At 38.5% G+C, this 19,334-nt stretch overlaps 1 protein-coding gene across 1 annotated transcript in view; it reads right to left on the reverse strand.

Annotated features, from left to right (window-relative positions):
* Positions 1-15,162, reverse strand: part of LOC110950661 (regulating synaptic membrane exocytosis protein 1-like) — a 92,600-nt gene extending 77,438 nt beyond the window's left edge. The window contains 1 exon segment of the mRNA XM_022193380.2: positions 14,321-15,162. Within this exon segment, the coding sequence (XP_022049072.2) occupies positions 14,321-14,487 (167 nt within the window). The 5' untranslated portion in view covers positions 14,488-15,162.
* Positions 15,163-19,334: the final 4,172 nt, after the last annotated feature.

Below are 19,334 nucleotides of genomic sequence, written 5' to 3' on the forward strand. Positions count from 1 at the left end.
CCTACAATCAATAAATTACAAGGGGATTTCAAATTTGACAAGACATTTCCATTTGAAAGTAAACACTAGCTTTTCTAGTGTTTACAGAATTCATTCAGCAGATAAGAGGGCTGTACTACAAAGCCAGTTTGACATAGTTACTGATTACATGCAGACGTTGACACAACTACTAAGCTACATCAACATATATGATACTAACTAAAGTTAGACATTATGATGTTCCAGGCTTTTGTTTTAATACATTTTCAATGACTGGACCTCTTTGCATTTTAGTTGAATACCCCTGCCCTATGGCTATCATGACCTGAATGACAGAGAACTGCCACAGTCTATTATTAATATTCATTTATTTTCTTATGTCTGAATCTAGAATATATAGTGAACATACTCCATCTATCTAAATTCATCAGTGCATCCATCTGAATATTAAATGACAACAGACCAACAGATGATGGATCAACAGACCAGTATCCATACTTCCATGATATAAATGGAAAGACAGACAGATGTCTGCACTTAACTCCATGATGGCTGGATAAATAGTCCATGCCAAATGATGGATAGATGGATAATATCCAAATAGGGATTGATAGATAATATCCACATATCTATCATCTCTTTACTGATCTTTGTGTCTGTAACAGATAATAAATGGATAGATGAAATGTGTGGATGTCTACCCACCATAGAGAGATCCACAAACAGATAGTCCAATGTATATAGGTAGAATTCAATAAAATTGAATTAACTGCATTTAAGCGGGCCTTTCTAGCCATTTCTCAACTACCCATCTCAGCAAAGTTGTACAAGAACAGTCACACTTTGAGTGTTCATGTGTAACAGACATCTGTGTGCTCCTTGTGCAGAAACATAAGTAATTAACACTAGTATTTTTTAAATTATTTAACCCAAAAAAAAAAAATGCAAAACACACTCCCCTACTTATTGTAGCCTAATACGCCCCAACATAAACTACCAATAAAAAGTTTGGACACACTGTCTCATTCAATGCTTTTTATTTCTTTATATTATTTTCTACATTTTAGATTAATACTGAAGATGAACACTTCTTGTTTACAACATCATTCAGTATTTATTCTTTTATAATTTTGATGTCTTTGGTATTAATCTAAAATGTATTAAATAATTAAATTGGAAAAAAAAAACATTGAATGGTGTGATGTGTCCAAACTTTTGACTGGTAGTATATGTAGAAAACCTGAGGGGAAGATCACAGGGCTTTGCAAAATGAGGACAGGAATAAACAGAAACTTTTCAGGCACATGGAGATTTTAGTTTAAAGAACAAAACAAGTGTTTTAGCTCAGAAACCCAAGCTCTCCACAAGACAGTGACCAAAGAAGACAACAGACATGTTGACACATGCTGTAAAGAGGGGGAAAAGGAAGATTCAGGAAAACATTGTGTCTCTGTTCAACAAAACAGAAACAGGAAAGCAGGAAGAAGAGGTGATGAACGAGAATCCCAGAAGTCCTCCCATCTCAGAAAGAGATAGATCGACAAACTGCTGTCTACAGGGAGGAGGAGTAGGAGGAGTAGGAAGGAGAACAAGTGAAAAAGCAAAAGGATGAACAAAAAGAGCCAAGACGGAAACAAGCGTGGGCCAGAGACCAGCGGAGGAGAGGAGCCGATGCATCCGGAGCTGCTCTATAAATACCATTCGAGAAGAGGATGATGGAACGAGGATGGAGACAGGGTGAGAAAGAGGAAGGAGTGTTAGAAGGAACATTTTACTGGAGATGAAGAATACATGCTTAAAAGAAATTAGTGTGAAAGTGGGAGAAGAGCAACAGATGGGTGCTCAAGCAAAACGCAAGCATCTTTGTTTTCTTGTTTGTCTGTCGCAAAGTTCTCCATGACAACATGTACATATTTAGCTTCCTCCACTGTCAAAATGCTATAAAGTGGTGCTAACGTCACAATGCTAGCAGAAATGAAAAACCCAGATGGCCACTGTGTATCTATCTATAGGGTGGCGATTTCTCAAACAGTCTGGTCAATCCTCGCTGGCTTGATGGGGTTTGATTCGCAGCTGTCATTCTTTCCAAGATCCAGTGTTGACGCCTCACACTGCTGTAGTCACATAAACCTGCTGCTTTACCACACCGCTTAAGGGCAGCGATGTTGAAGAAAACAAAATCTGGCCTCTACATCATTTATTTTTAAGAAGACTTCGGGATGTAGAAGCTTCACGAGTCTGCATATCAATTCCCAAATGTATATCCCTAAAACAATAACCACAAAATATAGAAAGATTAGTATTTTAAAAAAGTTTCTTCCATTTTTTTCCACCTACACTTCTGCTGAGAGAGTTGGTAGTCAGCACAGGTGTGGGAGGATGAATATAAAAAGTATTCACCACCTATGAAAGTTTTCCCCTTTTATTGTTTTTCAGCACTGAATCATTGAAAGATTCTTTCATGTCAAAGTCAGAACAGTTGTTGTTTGCACAGTCTCTCCAAACAGCCCCTGAAGCTTGTAATTTCTTGACATGAGTCCTAAGTGTCTTAGTGGTCTCACTCACTTGTCTGTTTCATAGATAGATAGATAGATAGATAGATAGATAGATAGATAGATAGATAGATAGATAGATAGATAGATAGATAGATAGATAGATAGATAGATAGATAGATAGATAGATAGATAGATAGATAGATAGATAGATAGATAGATAGATAGATAGATAGATAGATAGATAGATAGATAGATAGATAGATAGATAGATAGATAGATAGATAGATAGATAGATAGATAGATAGATAGATAGATAGATAGACAGACAGACAGACAGACAGACAGACAGATAGATAGATAGATAGATAGATAGATAGATAGACAGATAGATAGATAGATAGATACTTTATTGATCCCGAAGGAAATTGTGCAATTGTCTTGCACAGTTATTCAGTTTTCAATAAATCGTTAACATAATTCTGTCCCTGATAACTGCCACATCATTCTAAACGGCATTTGTTTGCTATGTTAGAAAGGTAGCTAGCACGGTATCGTTAGTCAGTAAAGCCAGTAGCATAGCCAAGCATGTTTCTTTCACTCTACAGCTTAGCAGATGACAGTGTGCTGGTGGATTAGCACAGTTAAGAGTTAGGATACACTGTCACCTAGTTGATTAGATGCAAAGCAAGACAGTGATTAACAATGTCCTCATTTGTTAAAACGGTCATGTTACTCATGCTTATTGAAACTGTTAGCCACACTACACTGCTGGCAAACCAAGTCGCTACTTTCACAGCTTGTCACTTGACTAGAAGCCAAGGTGTCAGTATCCAAGCCCATTCTCCATCTACATTAAAGCGTTATTAAAGGTCTAATTAGGGCTAAAGTTGCATATGGTGTATAATCGGTTCAGGACTTACAGTTTGACTTGACAAACCCCACGTCACTTGTGCTCGCTCGTTACCTTACCTGGCAGGCAAACCACATAGCTACTTTCATGCCTGTCAGTTGAGTAGAAGCTAATGTGTTAGCATCTAGTCCACTCTTCCTCTACACTGCAACACTGCAACATTAAGAGCAGTCTAACTAATGCTAACATTACATATATAAACTGTTCAGGACTAGCAAACGACTTAGCTATCTGGATAGCTTGTGAGACACTAATGTGTTAGCATTGACGCTCATTTTCACCCTACATAATAACAATAACAGGGGTCTGACTAATGCTAACTGTTTCAGACTCAGTTTGTGATCCAAACTAAACAATTTCAGTCACTACATTTCCAAAAATGTAAATTTTAAGGTCTAGTTTTCCATCAAATATGTAGAAAGTTACAATCTAGAATTTGCAATGCAAACTAATTGAGTTTGAGCTCAGATATAATACAATTATTGTCTCTTTTTCTTTCTATATGTCTATGTATACACAGAAAACTTATTTCTAAAGTCAGTTGATATTGTAATATTGTTGCCTTGTAAAATTGGTATTGGCACTGATCTCAAATATCCAGTATCATTTCGGCTCTCCATTTGTTGGTCATTTTTTCACATTTCTGCTGAGATCAAGAGGCAGATGCTGTATAAAAAAATGTCTACATATGCAGATGTATTGATGAAGTCATCCATCCATCCATTCTCTATACACCGCTTTATCCTCACTAGTTGATGAAGTCACTAAAGGTTAAATGATCTCTCTTGTTTAACAGTGGTTCTGTCACCACACTGAGTATTTCAGGTTGTCCTCAGCTGCTACCATCAGACTGCAGCAGCCCTCCCATATCCAGTGCTTAGATGTTGATAACTATTTTATTGATGTTGTGAGTGTCTTACCCATATTTATGGGGCAGAGTGCTTTTTTGGCATGGACTCCTCAGTGTGTAAGCACCTATCACTCCATCTCCCTCCTCCTTGTGCATTTATGTTTTCTCTCTTTTCCATTTATATCCCTCTAACTCTCCTTCCATTTCCTATCTCATACATTCAGGGCTGGATATGGGATTCCACTCTGTCAGAGCCCAGTAATTGATAAAAATGGCCTCTGCAATTCACTTTGCATTGTTCTCCTGTCTCTGTCTCTTATATACGGAGACTATATACATACACAAATCACATGCAGTAAACAGGACCTCTGACTTCTGGGTGGTTTAAGCCACAATTCTCGCTGTCCGAGTAGTTGTCGAGTAATTATGAGGCGTCCCGTAATCCCCTCACTCTATCCCAGCATCCTCTGCTCTGCTCCACCCCACCCCTTTCATCGTATTCTTCTATTCCCCCTGCTCTCCACTTGATTTCCTGAATCCACCTCCACAGCCTCCTCACATAAGACAGCTACAAATGGAAGTAACTTTCAACTCAATTCAACATTTAATTTAAATTTTTTTCTGGGACTTCTACTTGAATAGTTCTGTATATTAAGAACCTAAAACTGGTACTCATTTTTTGCCTGTTATTTTACTGATTTCCCTAGTTTAGATAGTAAAAAACAGGAGAAAAAAATATTATTTAAAAAAAAAATCTTTCTTTTACAATGTGTGAATGATACTGTTCCACTGCGTTTAAGCTAAAAAAAAAATCATAATTTCACAGATAATTGCAATTTTTTTATTTTTTTATTTTTTTTTTACCAGTTTTACATACTTTTTTTTTTAACAGTACAGTATTTCATAATATCTCTATAATTAATAATGCTGCAAGGTCTTAGCCTTGAGTTCAATAGTTTATAATACCATAGGAGCTTAACTATATTATTACAGTAGTCACACTATTCTCTGTGGGGTTTTAGTCTTAATATGCAATAATGGCAGGAAAAGTAGTATTTAATACAATTTTTTGCAGGGTTTAATCTAGACTATGAAAATTACTGTGGTAAAATCACACGATAGGTAACACTGTAGGGTCTTAACTGCAATATTTACACTTGTCAGGTTAATTTTGTAACACCAGATATAATCTTTTTTGCTGGAAAGCACAGCAGCAGTTGTCTTTACACAAAAAAACATTAACCTGACTTAAGTATTTTATCCTGCATATGTTGCATGTTAGAAATAGTATTTACTTGAGTTTATTTTCAATATTATCTCATTTGACAAGTCTGCCTTTTGTAATTTTGTTTTTAGAAAGAGTTACAGAAATATTTTTCAAATTTATTATTATTATTATTATTATTATTATTAATAGAGAAACATGGTCAAAGTGTATATTTAATTCTTCTCACTGCCAGTAGGGGGAAACAAAAGTTCCACATTGCAGGTTTTGGTAGCAGAGACACTTTTCGTGTGACGGCTGATTCCACACAGTGCTTTGATACAACCTCATTGCTTCCTCCGACCACAAACACAGACAGAGATGGAGGCCGAGGATGTAGAGAGCCTGGTCAGCCCCAGCACAATGCAATGCATTCTCATTAAACTTTAATGCTGGGGAGGTCTGGGAGCACTAAAGAGGCCACTCACTCAGGTCTCTCACTCTCAACACACTCAGTCCCACCCAGCCTCCATCTCCACCAAACCTGCTTCAGTTACGTCTCTTCCATCTCTGCTGCTGTTGCTAATGATTAACCAGATCTCAAATCTGCACAGCTGAATCAACACGCAGGCACAAGGCCGGTTCACAAATCACACGAGACCAAAAGTCAGTCGGTTATTCAGTTGGTTGGGAAGCTTTATAAATGACTTCTCAGTCACCGTGGTTTGAAACAAGTAACGTTATTTATTGTAATGACCCTATTCATCAACAGCTGGGTTTGTCTTACATAAAACACTTTAATTAGGAATAGAATACATTTTTGTTAATCAAATGGTCAGAAATTGATGGAAAATACAGAGATCTATGTTTTCTACAAATTTGAAATTATATTTGAATGTGTTGTGATGTGCTGTTTTGAGTATTTAACTATATATATCTTTAACTAAGAGCAAAAGAATCATACTATTCTTTTGTCATAACCACACATTTTCTCTTACCATAGTGGATTCTGTTAAAAGTCTGAAGAAGTTGGAACTGAGCATTAAACAAAAAACTGTCACTGGATGAGATCTAGGATTTAGAGAATCATGCCACTGTCTGACATGAGCATTGTGTTTTGGTGACATGTTACTGGATGCTGTAGTATTAAGATTTCCCTCCATTTGAATTAAAATTAGAACCAGACGTACAAAAAAGCACGTGAACAGCACAAACAGTCCACAGCAACTTTTACCCTTCTATAGCGTAAATGCAGATATCTTCAAAACTCCATAAAACCTTGTGAATGTTTGGTGTCACAGCAAAAAATCAGAAGAAACAAACACAATATGGAGCTTTTTTAGATGCAATGATGACAGATACAACTCTGAAGCATGAACACACACACACACAAATCTTGTGCGCAAACACACTGACTTCTACTCCTCCAGGTGTTGCAGACACACCCGACTGCCTCTGAGTTCCTTTAATTAAGAGCAAAAATGTGAAGATCCAATCCAGCGAGCTCACACACAGAAGAAACACATGGGATTCACACCGTCTCCAGCTGTCTGGAGAACGAACAGAGGCTCGGCCGCGACGCAACAGGACAAATTGTACAAGAGGCTGCTTTCCTTCTGCGAGCCTCCATCTGGGTTTGTGGTGCAGTTTGTGTTGTGCTGTCAGACTCACACCACAGAGCCTGTGTGCATGTGGAGGTGGGCGGCTGTGGGTTTCGAGTGCGTGTATGTGAGAAGAAATGTGCTTTAAAATAGCAGTGAACACCTGCAGTGAGTCTGCGCACACCAACAAAGTGCAAACATTGCACGGTGCAATTAGTGGAATTCAATGCTGAAAAAGGTTAACAAGAAAAAAGAAGGTTCAGAGCATCAACAGTGAACTGAATACTTAAATATTTCAGGAACCGCTTCCGAGTGTGAGCTATTTTCAGACCTGATCCATAATTCAACATTAGCATTTTTCGCCCAGAAACCTTGAAACTCTTAAGTCTGCTCTGAACACATTTCTCTGTATTTCAGCTGAAAGACATCAGTTAGGTCTGTTATTTACTCCACAGAGGCACTATTTGGTAACATGACAATGTTAGCTAGCAGCACCAGAGTCAGCTATGATAACAGATGAATGTATGAAACAATCTTAGCAGCTACAGCAGAAAGTTAGAGGCAGGTCTGCTGCATCACTCGTAAAGATTTTGAGTAAAATTCACTTTTAGGAGGCTTCTTGCACAACAAAGGCTCTACTGCTGCAACTTTCTATTATTATATGATGACATAAGACTGCTTTTACTGTCAGATTTGCAGGCATTTTTATCATAAGTAACTCTGTAAGCATGGAGAATGTAGTTTAATAATAATAATACTACAACTAATATGTGTTTACTCAACATGATATCATAGGATTGTGTATCAGTATCACGGCAATTCAGGCGTATTTTGCATGTCCTGTCAAGCAATTTTAAGTTTTCACAAGTCATTTTATGGGATCAAAATATGTGGTTGAAGTTAGGGCTAATACTGATACAAACACTTCTAATACATTCATCAATAGACAGAATATGGCCTCATTTCAATGGAAGCATTATAAGCCTTTTGTACACTAAGACTGTCCTTGTGTAGAAACCTCTGCATTGACAGTGAAATGAAAATACCACTTGCTTCTGAAAAAAAGTGTGCAGCTGTATATTTAAATGACAACTTTATTTTGGAATTATGTTTATCTATGTCTGTGACAAGCCAATCAATAACTGCCAGGCAAACTTGACGCAAACGTTTTTTTTTTTAAAGAAATGCAAATTAGCTCCCATTAAACAAAAACGAGAGCAAATAAACTGGGTTGCACAGTACTGTACTATAGGCTACGTTATGCATGGCTGGAAAAACAGAGCCGAAGAAGCCGGGTACCGAAACAGTGCTTTCCCAACTTCTAAACATTTGCGGCAAAGAAGAAGAAATATGTATAATTTTGTTCATTTACAAGAGAAAAATAGAGGTAAGACTTCAAGAATTGTTTTGTAACGTTAAAGTTATTCTTTCATTTCAGCTGATATTAGCCATATTTTACACCGTCTAGAGGTGAAGAAAATAAACCAAACAGCTTAACAGCTACAACAGAACTAGCAATGTCCAGATAAGGTTTTTTGGCTTCCGATCTGATCAGTTGGTATTCTGAACCTGCCAATACCCAGTACCATTTTACTAAGCACTGTATACTCAAAGTACTGTGAATTAGCTGTAATACCTGGCTGCGCCTCTGTGTTGGCAAGCTGAGAGCATCATGGCAGCTTAGCTAGTAAAGGAGCACAGTGACAGAGACTTCTATGAGGCTTACTGATGTCAGGCCTGCAAATTAATTTTAAATTAAGCTGGGTGAACATAGGACAATATTTTTACACCCATGTAGAAATTCTTCTGATGAATGACTGTAGTGCAGTTTTTCATGTTTTTGTGTGACAACAGATGTCAACAAAGAATTGGATTGCACACCATCTGGCTAGAGTTTGCCTTAGCCTGCATGCGAGGCATTTAGGGAACACCGGTAAATTGTAGTGTATTAATAAGCAGATGTTTAGCAAATGCTTGAGTTTACAGGAATGATATTAAAAAAGACTGCAGACAAAACTAAGAATATACAAGTATATAGAGACGAAACTGTATGCTGGTGCAAGCAATCAAGGAAGCTTTATCTGGCGCCACGGGCTACATTATTTTAACGCAATACTTCCCATTTTTCAACATATTTGAGGCAAATTCCAAACTGGAGTAAAGAAATGGAACGGGGAGTTTCGTGGAGACCATGGAGACGTCCATTGGGGTGAATGAAGTTCGGTTTCATTTGCAAACAAAAACACAGGCATGTGGAAACGAGCTGTAAATCACCTCAACTATTGGAAAATGTACATCTACTGACTGGTGCAGCTTGAAGAAAAAATCTAGACACCAAACTGTCCACATTAGAACAGAAGTTGAGCCTAAAATCCAGAGTCCTGCCTGTTTTTGACCTTGTCTCCCGACTGCTGCTGACCCTTCAAATAGCAGCAGGGAACAGGGCTTCGCTGCCCTCTGCATGCACCCTGTAGCCTGCAGCCTTGGGGAGTCCTGGTGAGGAGAGATTAGAAGAGTGAGTGTGTGGGACCCCTTACTAAAGCTCTTCCATCCTCTCAGTCTCCCCCTTTTCTCTCTCTGTCCACCGCTCTAATCCTTAAAACCTCTAAATCCTCCCTTCTCTCCCTCCTCTCCCTCCTTCTGTGCCCCGAGTCCTGATTTCTTCCTCTGTCCATCTGGTGTTGAGGAAACAATCTGCACTTTGTCCTGCAGATCAGGAAAGTGCTAAAGAGTGTCACTCAAAAACAAGGCCAGATTACACCGAATTCAACGAGTACTACGACTAACAGCGTCTCACTCTCTGCCTTAACAAGTGGGCGCCTCCATTAACATCACCTGCCACTCCGGTCCTCAGCCCTGAGCCGTTCATCCACCCCCTTCTCAAACGTCTACAATCTCTCTGCTGAGCATAAATATTTTACTCTTTATTTCTATATTTACATTTTGGAAACCTCAAGAGCTCTTGGGGGTGGATGGGAACTCGGAGTAGTATTGGGCTGCAGAGAAAAGATTTCCTGTTGTGCTCAGAGGAGTTTTACCTCAACATCTGAGACATTGCGTTCAGGATTTTTACAGTGTCACAGCTCTCCTCCTCGAACATCCTCTGGATTAGGACATCATCGGAGGTTTAGCAAGTCAATGAAGTGCCTCTGAAGTCTATTAAACAAGGACAAAGCATTACATGAGTGACATCAGGTGCTGACTTCTCACCGCCTGTTCGTCCAGAAGCAGGTGTTCTGGCTCTGGGATGCTTCAGTCATGCTGGAGGTTAAAGTCATGACAGATAAAGTCCTGTATCAGTACAACCTTATCACTGCAGCTGCTGCGCTCTCAGGCACCGCTGCAACCAGAGTGGACAGAGCTGACCAGGTGGGGTTGAAAGGTACTGAATGTTCTTTTTGAGTCGTCTCTGCTGGTGAAACACATTTTGACCTGTTTATTTTTTTTATGGCCATCTCTGCCAAAGAAGATGAATAAATCCTAGATATTTCTAAAACAAGAACCATGAAATTAAAAAAGGCATCCCATCTTTTAAATCGGAAAGTTACACCACATTATCAGAAAACGGAAGTCGAAAAAAAATGTCAGGTTTTTAACATTCTGATGGCATTGAACTACTTATCTGTGACATACAGTTCCCTTGGGAAAGGTAACCACACTTAAGCTTAAAATCATGACATTTCATTAGGGTGGCTGTATTCTACATGTACTATTTTAAAATTCACAAAAAAGAACTTGTTTGCATTGAGCAGATTCTGTAAAAATCCAAAATATGTGCGCTCCTTTGCACAATTGTTAACACATTAGTGCCTCATCTGTAAGCAACACTCACATGAGAAAAATTCAAAGATTTTTCAGATGAACCAAGGCTGCGTTTACAGGATCAGAGACAAGAAAAGCATAGAAACTGAAAGTGTAGGTAGTAAAATATCTATAGTACGCAGAGTCACCTATTATTTCCAGTACTGGTAACATCTGTGGGCACTTAGAGAAATGTTGGGCAGTAAAGCTCCCTGTATAACTCTATCAATTCTTCTATCAATTCTTCTTTTTTGTACATGAGTACTTTCAGAAGTGCACTTGTTTTCTATGTTGATTTGAGTGTTATAGTATAGGTATACTGTTTAAATTGTTCATACTGCAAAAGAAGACATGTTTGAGTTCTCTCTCCTTCTTCGTGATTGTTTTGTTTCTACAGAGGTGCAGGACTTGCACTAAAAAATGAGCCCACAGTGAAGAAAAATGTCAATGGAGCATGCTTTTGTGAACATAAATTAAAGTACACAGACTGAATGGATGAAGTGAAATAGCCCCTCGGTCCAAACATGCTGCTAAAAATACTCAACTAATGTGATTAACTGATTTATGTTTCATCTATTTAGTCTTTACATGCAACTTGTTTATGAATTTCTATATAATGTTTGCACATTTTGGTTTTATACATGTTCCATGACAATCAAAACAAGAAAATTTTTGATAAATGTAACAGCTGTTGTTAAGTAATAGCACCATGAACAATCCTATCGATCTCTGTTTATTTTCAGAGGACGAATCAGACACTTTGGCGGCTTTGAGGTTGAGAAAATCAGAGTTTAAATGTCATGAAGGACTTTTAAACTGTTGGTTCACCATGGTAACCGATGCTGCACATCTAACCCGGTCTGGAGGAGGTTCTGTTCAGAGTCTGGGGTTTAAATCAGATGTAAGAAAGGGCCTCCTCTTAGGCATTCTTTTCCCCTCTTCTTCTGAGAATAAAGATTCTCAGTTTAGGTTTCATCTCCAGACCTGTTGAGCTGTACGTTAGTAATCCTGCTGAATCAAGCTGTGCAACTTCTTTATCCCACACTGTATGCATCGTGTTGTCATGGCAACCTTACATACATTCAGTCCGTGATGCAGAAAATGCATAAATCTGTTTTTATATTTGGTCCGGATTTGATCTCAAGGCCATTTTACTCTGCTAGTAGTGCAGCTAGTGGAACACAGATTAGCAAATTGATTAGTTTGTTTGTACTAATCACAGAGAATCTTCAACTGATATCATTAAGTTCATTCTAATTTGTGCAAAATATGAAGTGATTTCGATGTAAATACACTTCTTGAGGTTTAAATGTTTAAAGTTTAAAATTTACCGGCTCTAATGTGCATCTCTCTTGCATCATTTGCAGAAAATGTGCTTTCTACTCTAATAAATTTTTATGTCCCTCAAAGCTCCCCATTATAACAAAACATTCCTCTTTACTGAAGTAGGCGGCACATGATGGTCTACTTTCTGCAAAAGAGGAGTCACATGACATGCTAAATGCCCATTTTTTCTATAAATATCTGAAGAAGAAAACCTTATTGATTTGTAGAACAGTTTTTCCCCCTAAAAACACAGCAAAAATAGATTTTTTTTCTAGCAATATTTTCTGATTTAGGAAGTGATAAACAGAGATTTGCATGGTTCAACTTAAATTTTCTGAATGCAATACAAAGATTATAAGAGTAATCAATTGGGGAAGTTTCATAATGAGATCTTTTAGTGAAGACAATAGATTTGGGGGAAGAAATTTTCAATTCAGGAACACTTACATACTCTAAACCTTCTGGTTTCATTCCTGTTGGTGTTCTGAATGTTATTTACAGAGGAGTTTGTTCATATATCAGTCAAAGCCTGAGAACATTTAGTTCCTTAAAAAAAAATGGTGAGAAAAAATTCTCTGGCAGTATTTTCTGATCTTTGGAGGAATAAAAACAGATCTACAGATTAACATACATTTTGAGAAAACTTGCAAAATAAGAAATAACTGATTTGTATTGCAAATAAGCAACTTGGGATGTTTAATCATGAAATCTGTTAGTATAGTTAAAAATGTTGCCCCATTCATCTGTAGTGTTTTAGCTCATATCAGGTTGATGTGTCCACTACACACAAACATAAAACTCTTTCTATGCTTAACAATCTTAAGTGTAAATTCTGCTCATATCTATTCAGCATCTTGGGCAAAATACTGTAGCAAATATCAAAGACTGGCTGTATTTCTCTGAAGTCACTTTTGCCCTTTCTGCTTCCATTAATGATTAGCCACATGATGAAGCCATTATTGACTGAACCTGCGCCTGTGCCTCATGGAACATTAAATACATCAGTTCCTCTCCAGGGGCCCGCGGCGGCCCTCACCCAGCTTCCCTCCAGGCTGCAGGCAGGAAATGAAAACAGCCATTAGAGGCAGAGAGCTGGAGGACGCTGCGCGCCTGCAACATCCGTTATGACGTGTCCACAAGCGGCCAGGTGCCCGAACAGACCCGGTGCTCGGTGCAGGCGGAGCTGGAAACCCCGGAGGCACCAAGCTGCAACAGACACCCAGCCCTCCTGACAGACCTCTGAAACGTCTCTCTGACATCGCGCAGCGTGTTAAAAGTGACCCATAGCTGCTTCCTGCCATTTCCCATAATGCTGCTTTAGTGGAGTTTCCTGCTCATTCGTGCGTGTTTTTTGGAGATGCATTGCTTGTCATACCATCACACAATACATCCTCTGTCTTTTCTGTCCGGCTCAGGCCTCGCTAAGATTTGCCAACCACACCCCATCTTCTCCTTCTCTCACCGCCGAGGAGGAGCACACACGCTCGGATACGTGCCGGGCTGATAAAACGGCTCGGGTTGCTCCGGGCCTCTCAGCTATAATGTCACTGTTGTTCCCATTATTGCCAAAGCGACGTCTCTCTACCTCTCACACACACATGCACTCAAGCGCGGGCGCGCACACACACAAGCACGCACACACTCCCAGCCTGCAGAGAGCTCCACTGACATAAAGCCGTGCGTAAAAGCGAAAAGCGAGCGGTGCTGGATGTGTAAACGGAGGGATGGGGTGCAGTCCCCATTGATGAAAACGAGTGGATGGATAATGCTATGATTCATCCTCCTTCCTCCCTTCCTCTCCGTCTCCCCCCCCCAGCAGCACTGTCACACCCCATCCTCTCAGCCCCAATCTACACCTGTAACACGTTTGACCCTGTTTCGGGTCATCTCCACTAACTGGGACCATAAATTCTTTTAATTTACTGCCTGATTCCGGCGGGATTCAATGTGCTGAGGCTGCCTGAGTCTCTGTGGGGATGTGGACGTCTTCTGAAGACACATCCTGAGCTCTGCCTTCACAGCACCATATCTATGTATGTATGTATGTATGTGCACACACTGGTGTGCCTACCTGTTTGGGAACAACCTGTGATGGTGACATCTTTCTAGAACTTCTTTAACCGTAAAGGATAATAAATGAAATGTTGCCCTTACTTAAGCATGGCTTGTTCTTTCTCCTCTTCCTCCTTTTGCCGAGCCATCACTGCCATGATGATCTTCCTCTCCTCCTCGGTGAGGTGGCTCAGGTCCGGCAGATCCGGCATGGATGGCGGCACGGTGGGTGGGCGAGGGCCGCCCTGGGGCCCCACCGAGGCGGACATCTTTTCGACCACCACCCCACCTCCACCACCACCTCCTGCTGCTCCTCCTCGGCGTGTCGTTTCGGCTGACAGGTTCCCCGGAGCGTTTCCGAGCCACACCTCACGACATGGTCCGCGGGCGGCGCGGCGGCAGCAGCGCCAGCCGCAGCTCCGGCGAATAGTGCGAGCCGCTCATGGTTGCAGGCACCGCTCGGTTGTGCTTTTGTTTGTCCGCTCTCTGTCGCTCTCTCTGGGTGTTTCTCCCACCACGCTCTCGTCGTCGCTCCCCCCCACCCCCCGCCGGCCCTCCTCTCCCCTCCACCGCCCGGTTTCACGGGGAGCCCATGTCCGTTTCTCTGCGCCGGGATGTCGGGTCGAGCTACACTGGGCTCCTGGTGCTTTCGGTCGATCGGTGGTGGCTGCGCCGCCGCCGTCGGACTGGAACTGGATGTTGGGGCGGTAAAGGCGGAGTCCTCTCTACCTCTCTCTCTCCCCCTCTCCCCCCTTCTCTCTCTCTCAGTCAATGGGAATGCAGCCCTCCTCTCCTTCCTCTTTGGTTTTTGCGGAGGCGCGCTTACTCATGTGAGAACGGTCCTCACCATCATCACATGCAGCCTTCAGTGTGGCTTCACACACACGCGCCTCGTTTTTCCAGCGCACACACCTTGACCGTGCACGAAGCGTTCAAGACTTCAAGAGCTCCTTCTCGCGATACTTGGTGGTGTGTTTTGTAGTTTGCAACTCAAATAAATCACACATTTCTATAAATAAAGTGCGGAAACATGATTCAGTTTCAGCACCATGGACAGCATCTCTGCGCTCACTTTACAATGAATGGCTTGAACACATGATCTGCTGCAGATAAATCACTAAAACACACTGTAAAAAAATAAATGTTTTTAACAGTAACATTTTGCTAATTTAAATTATAGATTATAAATAGTAAAAACACAGAATAATAGCATTAATTTTCATGTTGATTGTGAAAAAAATGCCAAAAGCGTAGTTAGTAGATAATGTCCACATAATGTCCACCTAAAAAAGTTTATTTTTTACAAATTGTAACCTATTATCTTACATCTACATCTATTTTTTAACTGTATTTAAATCAGCACAATATATTGTTACATTCCAGATGTTTGTGATTATGTGAAAGAAAAAAATATATTAAAGACTGAAAAATGGCAAATATTTTTAACAGGTTTTCCTTGTTTTGCTAAAATACATGTAATATCTATAATCACAGAAAGAACTATTATTTTTTGTGTAAACTATAAAAACTGTCCAAAACGGTGAATTACGTCCAAATTAGATAACTGTATTTTTATTTTTTATTTAAAAAAAGTTTTTCCTCCTGTGACCAGATGGAAACATTATTTTACAAGAAATATGAACAGTGTATTGGATGTGTAATATATTAGGGTATATTTTAGAAGATGCAGAGTTATCCATTAACAGCTTATTTTTGCTGTGCATCATTAAATGTATTGACAACTATCACTGAATTGCATAATAGTGAAGAAAACTTAACCTGATTCTCAGGAATGTTCTCCTCCCTGCTTCTTTAATGGTTTGTATTTTTTAAAACAATTTACTGTTATGCTACATTATATTACAGATGCTACCTAGCAAAATTACAAGAAAAATATATTTTTTTGAAGCATCATCTATATTTCCTGTGTAAAAACTGGCCAGAATTGTACAAAATGACCATATCGTCCATCTGTATTTAATTTTTTTTTTTTTTTTTACATCTGATGGTAAATTTACACCTTTTTTTTACTGTATGTAAGTTTGCTAAAAATATCCTTATTTTACAGATATTATCTGATTTTACCCTGAGTAACATTATTTTTATGTCCAGCATTCAAATATTGTAGAAAAATAGCAGCGAACATCTTTAAAATAATGATATTTTTCGCTGATTTAAATCTAATAAAATGGTGTGATTTTATGGTCACATATTGTAAAAGAAAAACAAAATCCTATTTATTAAAACTACACATAGTTGATGTGGATGTTTTCTAACAGTCAACATGGAAATTCATATTTTTTTTCTGTTATTCCACTAGACATTATCTGTAATTTAATAAAACATAAACAAGAATTAGTGAAATAAGGATTTACCAATTTTCAGCTTGTAACAAACAGAACTTTTCTTTCAATACCAGCAAGTATCTATAAGAATAATGATTTATTTTTTGATTTAAATATGGCAAAAAATAGTGTAAATGTATGGTTGGACATGGCAAAAGAACAAATTGCTGGAAAAATACTGATTTGTGATGTAGAAACGATGTGCAGTTTAGTCATCATGTAAATTAATACTTTTTTCTGTGTTTTACTAATTATATATATATATATATATATATATATATGATCATTTATTTATTACGATTCAACATTGTATCATAGGTTCAAGTCTGTGTGTGTTCTGGTGTTCTGTTGTTAACTTGACTGTAAATCCAAATTATTGATCAATAATCAATAATAATAAAAATCTGTAGTATATGTAAACAACTTGAGATGCAAAGGATAATTATATTCCATAAAATAAACCCATTAATCTTGGACCTAAGCACCCCTCCTATATGTTTAATATTTCACTTTTTTAACTGTACTTTGACTTTTTTCCCCACTTTTTACTTCAAGTGGAACACTGTTGTGTAATTCTGGTTGTTACATTTCTTCTAATTATGTCAAACATTTATTGATCCTAACTTTTTTACTTTATCATTTTGCTTTTAATTTTTTGTCATCGTCATGCATTCATTTCCCTCAGTGCTACATTTTGCCGAGTAATCCTATTCATGAAGCTGTGTGCTATGGGAATGTACTGAGTCAGTGTCTATGGTGGAGGATGTGGGGAGAGGCTTTGTCACTGGGAAGATAAATTATACTCTGAGTCATGTGTTAAATTAGCTTTCCTCTTATATTAACTCAATCCAACAAAAACTCACTCCTTTGTTTTTACATAAATGATGTAAATATAAAGTGTGGATTCCCTGGAAACTTTGGACGCTGTTTGGGAGACGGTAAATCTCCTACAGTCAGACTCTCACTTGCCTCGTTTTGTATTCAGATCCAGACTCTCAGGCTTCACCGGTTTCTCCCCGATGACGTAATGCCGGCTGAGTGGCTGCGTCCATCCAGCAGATGGCATTAACCCCACTGCTGCTGCTGCTGCTGCTGCTGCTGCTAACGGTAAAGATGATGATGATGCCACCCAGCCTCCTTCCAGTGACGTCACCGAGGAGGTGACTGTACTGCGGTGACGTCAGCTTCCCGTGGTGCAGGATTTTGTCATCATTTAGGTCGTGACTAGGGACCACCGGCCCTGAGTGACACAGTCGTGCTACAGCAGAGCAGCATCTCTGCTGCAGACCTCGACTATAAATATACCAGGAGTGGATCCTGCAAGAGGAAAAGGAGACCCTGCTTTAAAATTCATTCTTTGCTCTGGATTTAAACCCAACATATACAGAAAACAGGATGGCATGCATCACTGTTGTAAGATTATTTATGTCATGAGTAAGAAAGTCACTTGTGAAAATTCAGCTTAATTGAGGGAACTTCACCATGTATACTCTAAACAGTAATTAAGGTACAGTGGCAGAAGTAAATCCAAAACAGTACAGGCAATTTATTAGAGTGTAGAGACATTTTATAGAATAATTAAAACTGATCGACTAAAACAGAAAGAAAAGACAAAAGATGAGAAAAACAAAAATTCACGCAAAAGACCAACTATATAATAAAGAATTAAAGACCTACTTCCATCACTTAAATAAACATATGATTACAAGAGTTTAAACATTTTAATTTACTGAGTAAGACAAACCTTATAAGATGCTAACAACATTATTTTTGATGGATTTTGGGACATAAAAATCAACTTAATACTGTGTAATTACAACTCAATTTTTTTGCTATCATTAAATTCAATTACATTTAAGATGAGATAGTGATAGCCGAGAGGTTTGGAGAGCCTGCAGGTTGAACAAATATGATACAAAGAACATTGTAAGGTGAGTGTGGTGACTTCAGGAAACAAACTCAAAGCCTCTGAGAGCCTGGTTTATCCTTCATATCTGTCATCAAGACTTAAATATAAATAAATAAATATTTTAAGCATGAATGCTTCCCCAACATTCTTAAATTATTTTCAGAAAATTCACTGCTAAAATAATGACTGTTAATATTGCTTCATATGACTGTGAAGTCTTCTATTAAAAAAAAATCTACATTTACAATCTTCAGGTTAGCAGTATTCTCTGCAGAGTGATGAAGGTGTTCGCAATAAAATTAATTCCTGGCATTAGTCAAATCAGATTAGTTCAGTTATTTAGGACATTTTAAAACAACAAGATGACAAATGATGATGGCAAAAACAAAAATATATACAAAAAACAATCAAAAAAGAGCAAGATTTACCCTTATTTTGAAAAAGTAACTTAAGGAAACCTATTTTGAATTAAGCAATTCCACAGGGGGAAAAAAAACCCACAAAACCTACAAGGAAAGGAAATATAGCGTAATAATTTTCAAATGTAATGCTGAATAATTTCACATTTTGGCACTCTGAATCAATTTTATTGAAAGTTGGAGTTGATTAATTCAGTTTTGAAATAAACTCTGAGTTGAGTATTAAATTCAAAATCAAGAGGTGTAACGAGAGGTTTTAACACATAAGATGTAAATGTTAACTTTCAACTGCTTCTCTATAATTTGACATTTTTAATAGCTAATTTAGTCAGCTGCCACTGAAAGTGAAATAATATAAATACCAACTAACCACTGATCAGATGTAGCTGCTAGAGTACATAATAAGCAGACATCTACATATCAAAGACTGTGTCAGAATTAGA

Source organism: Acanthochromis polyacanthus, chromosome 3, assembly GCF_021347895.1.
Source record: "Acanthochromis polyacanthus isolate Apoly-LR-REF ecotype Palm Island chromosome 3, KAUST_Apoly_ChrSc, whole genome shotgun sequence".
Taxonomy (NCBI): domain Eukaryota; kingdom Metazoa; phylum Chordata; class Actinopteri; family Pomacentridae; genus Acanthochromis; species Acanthochromis polyacanthus.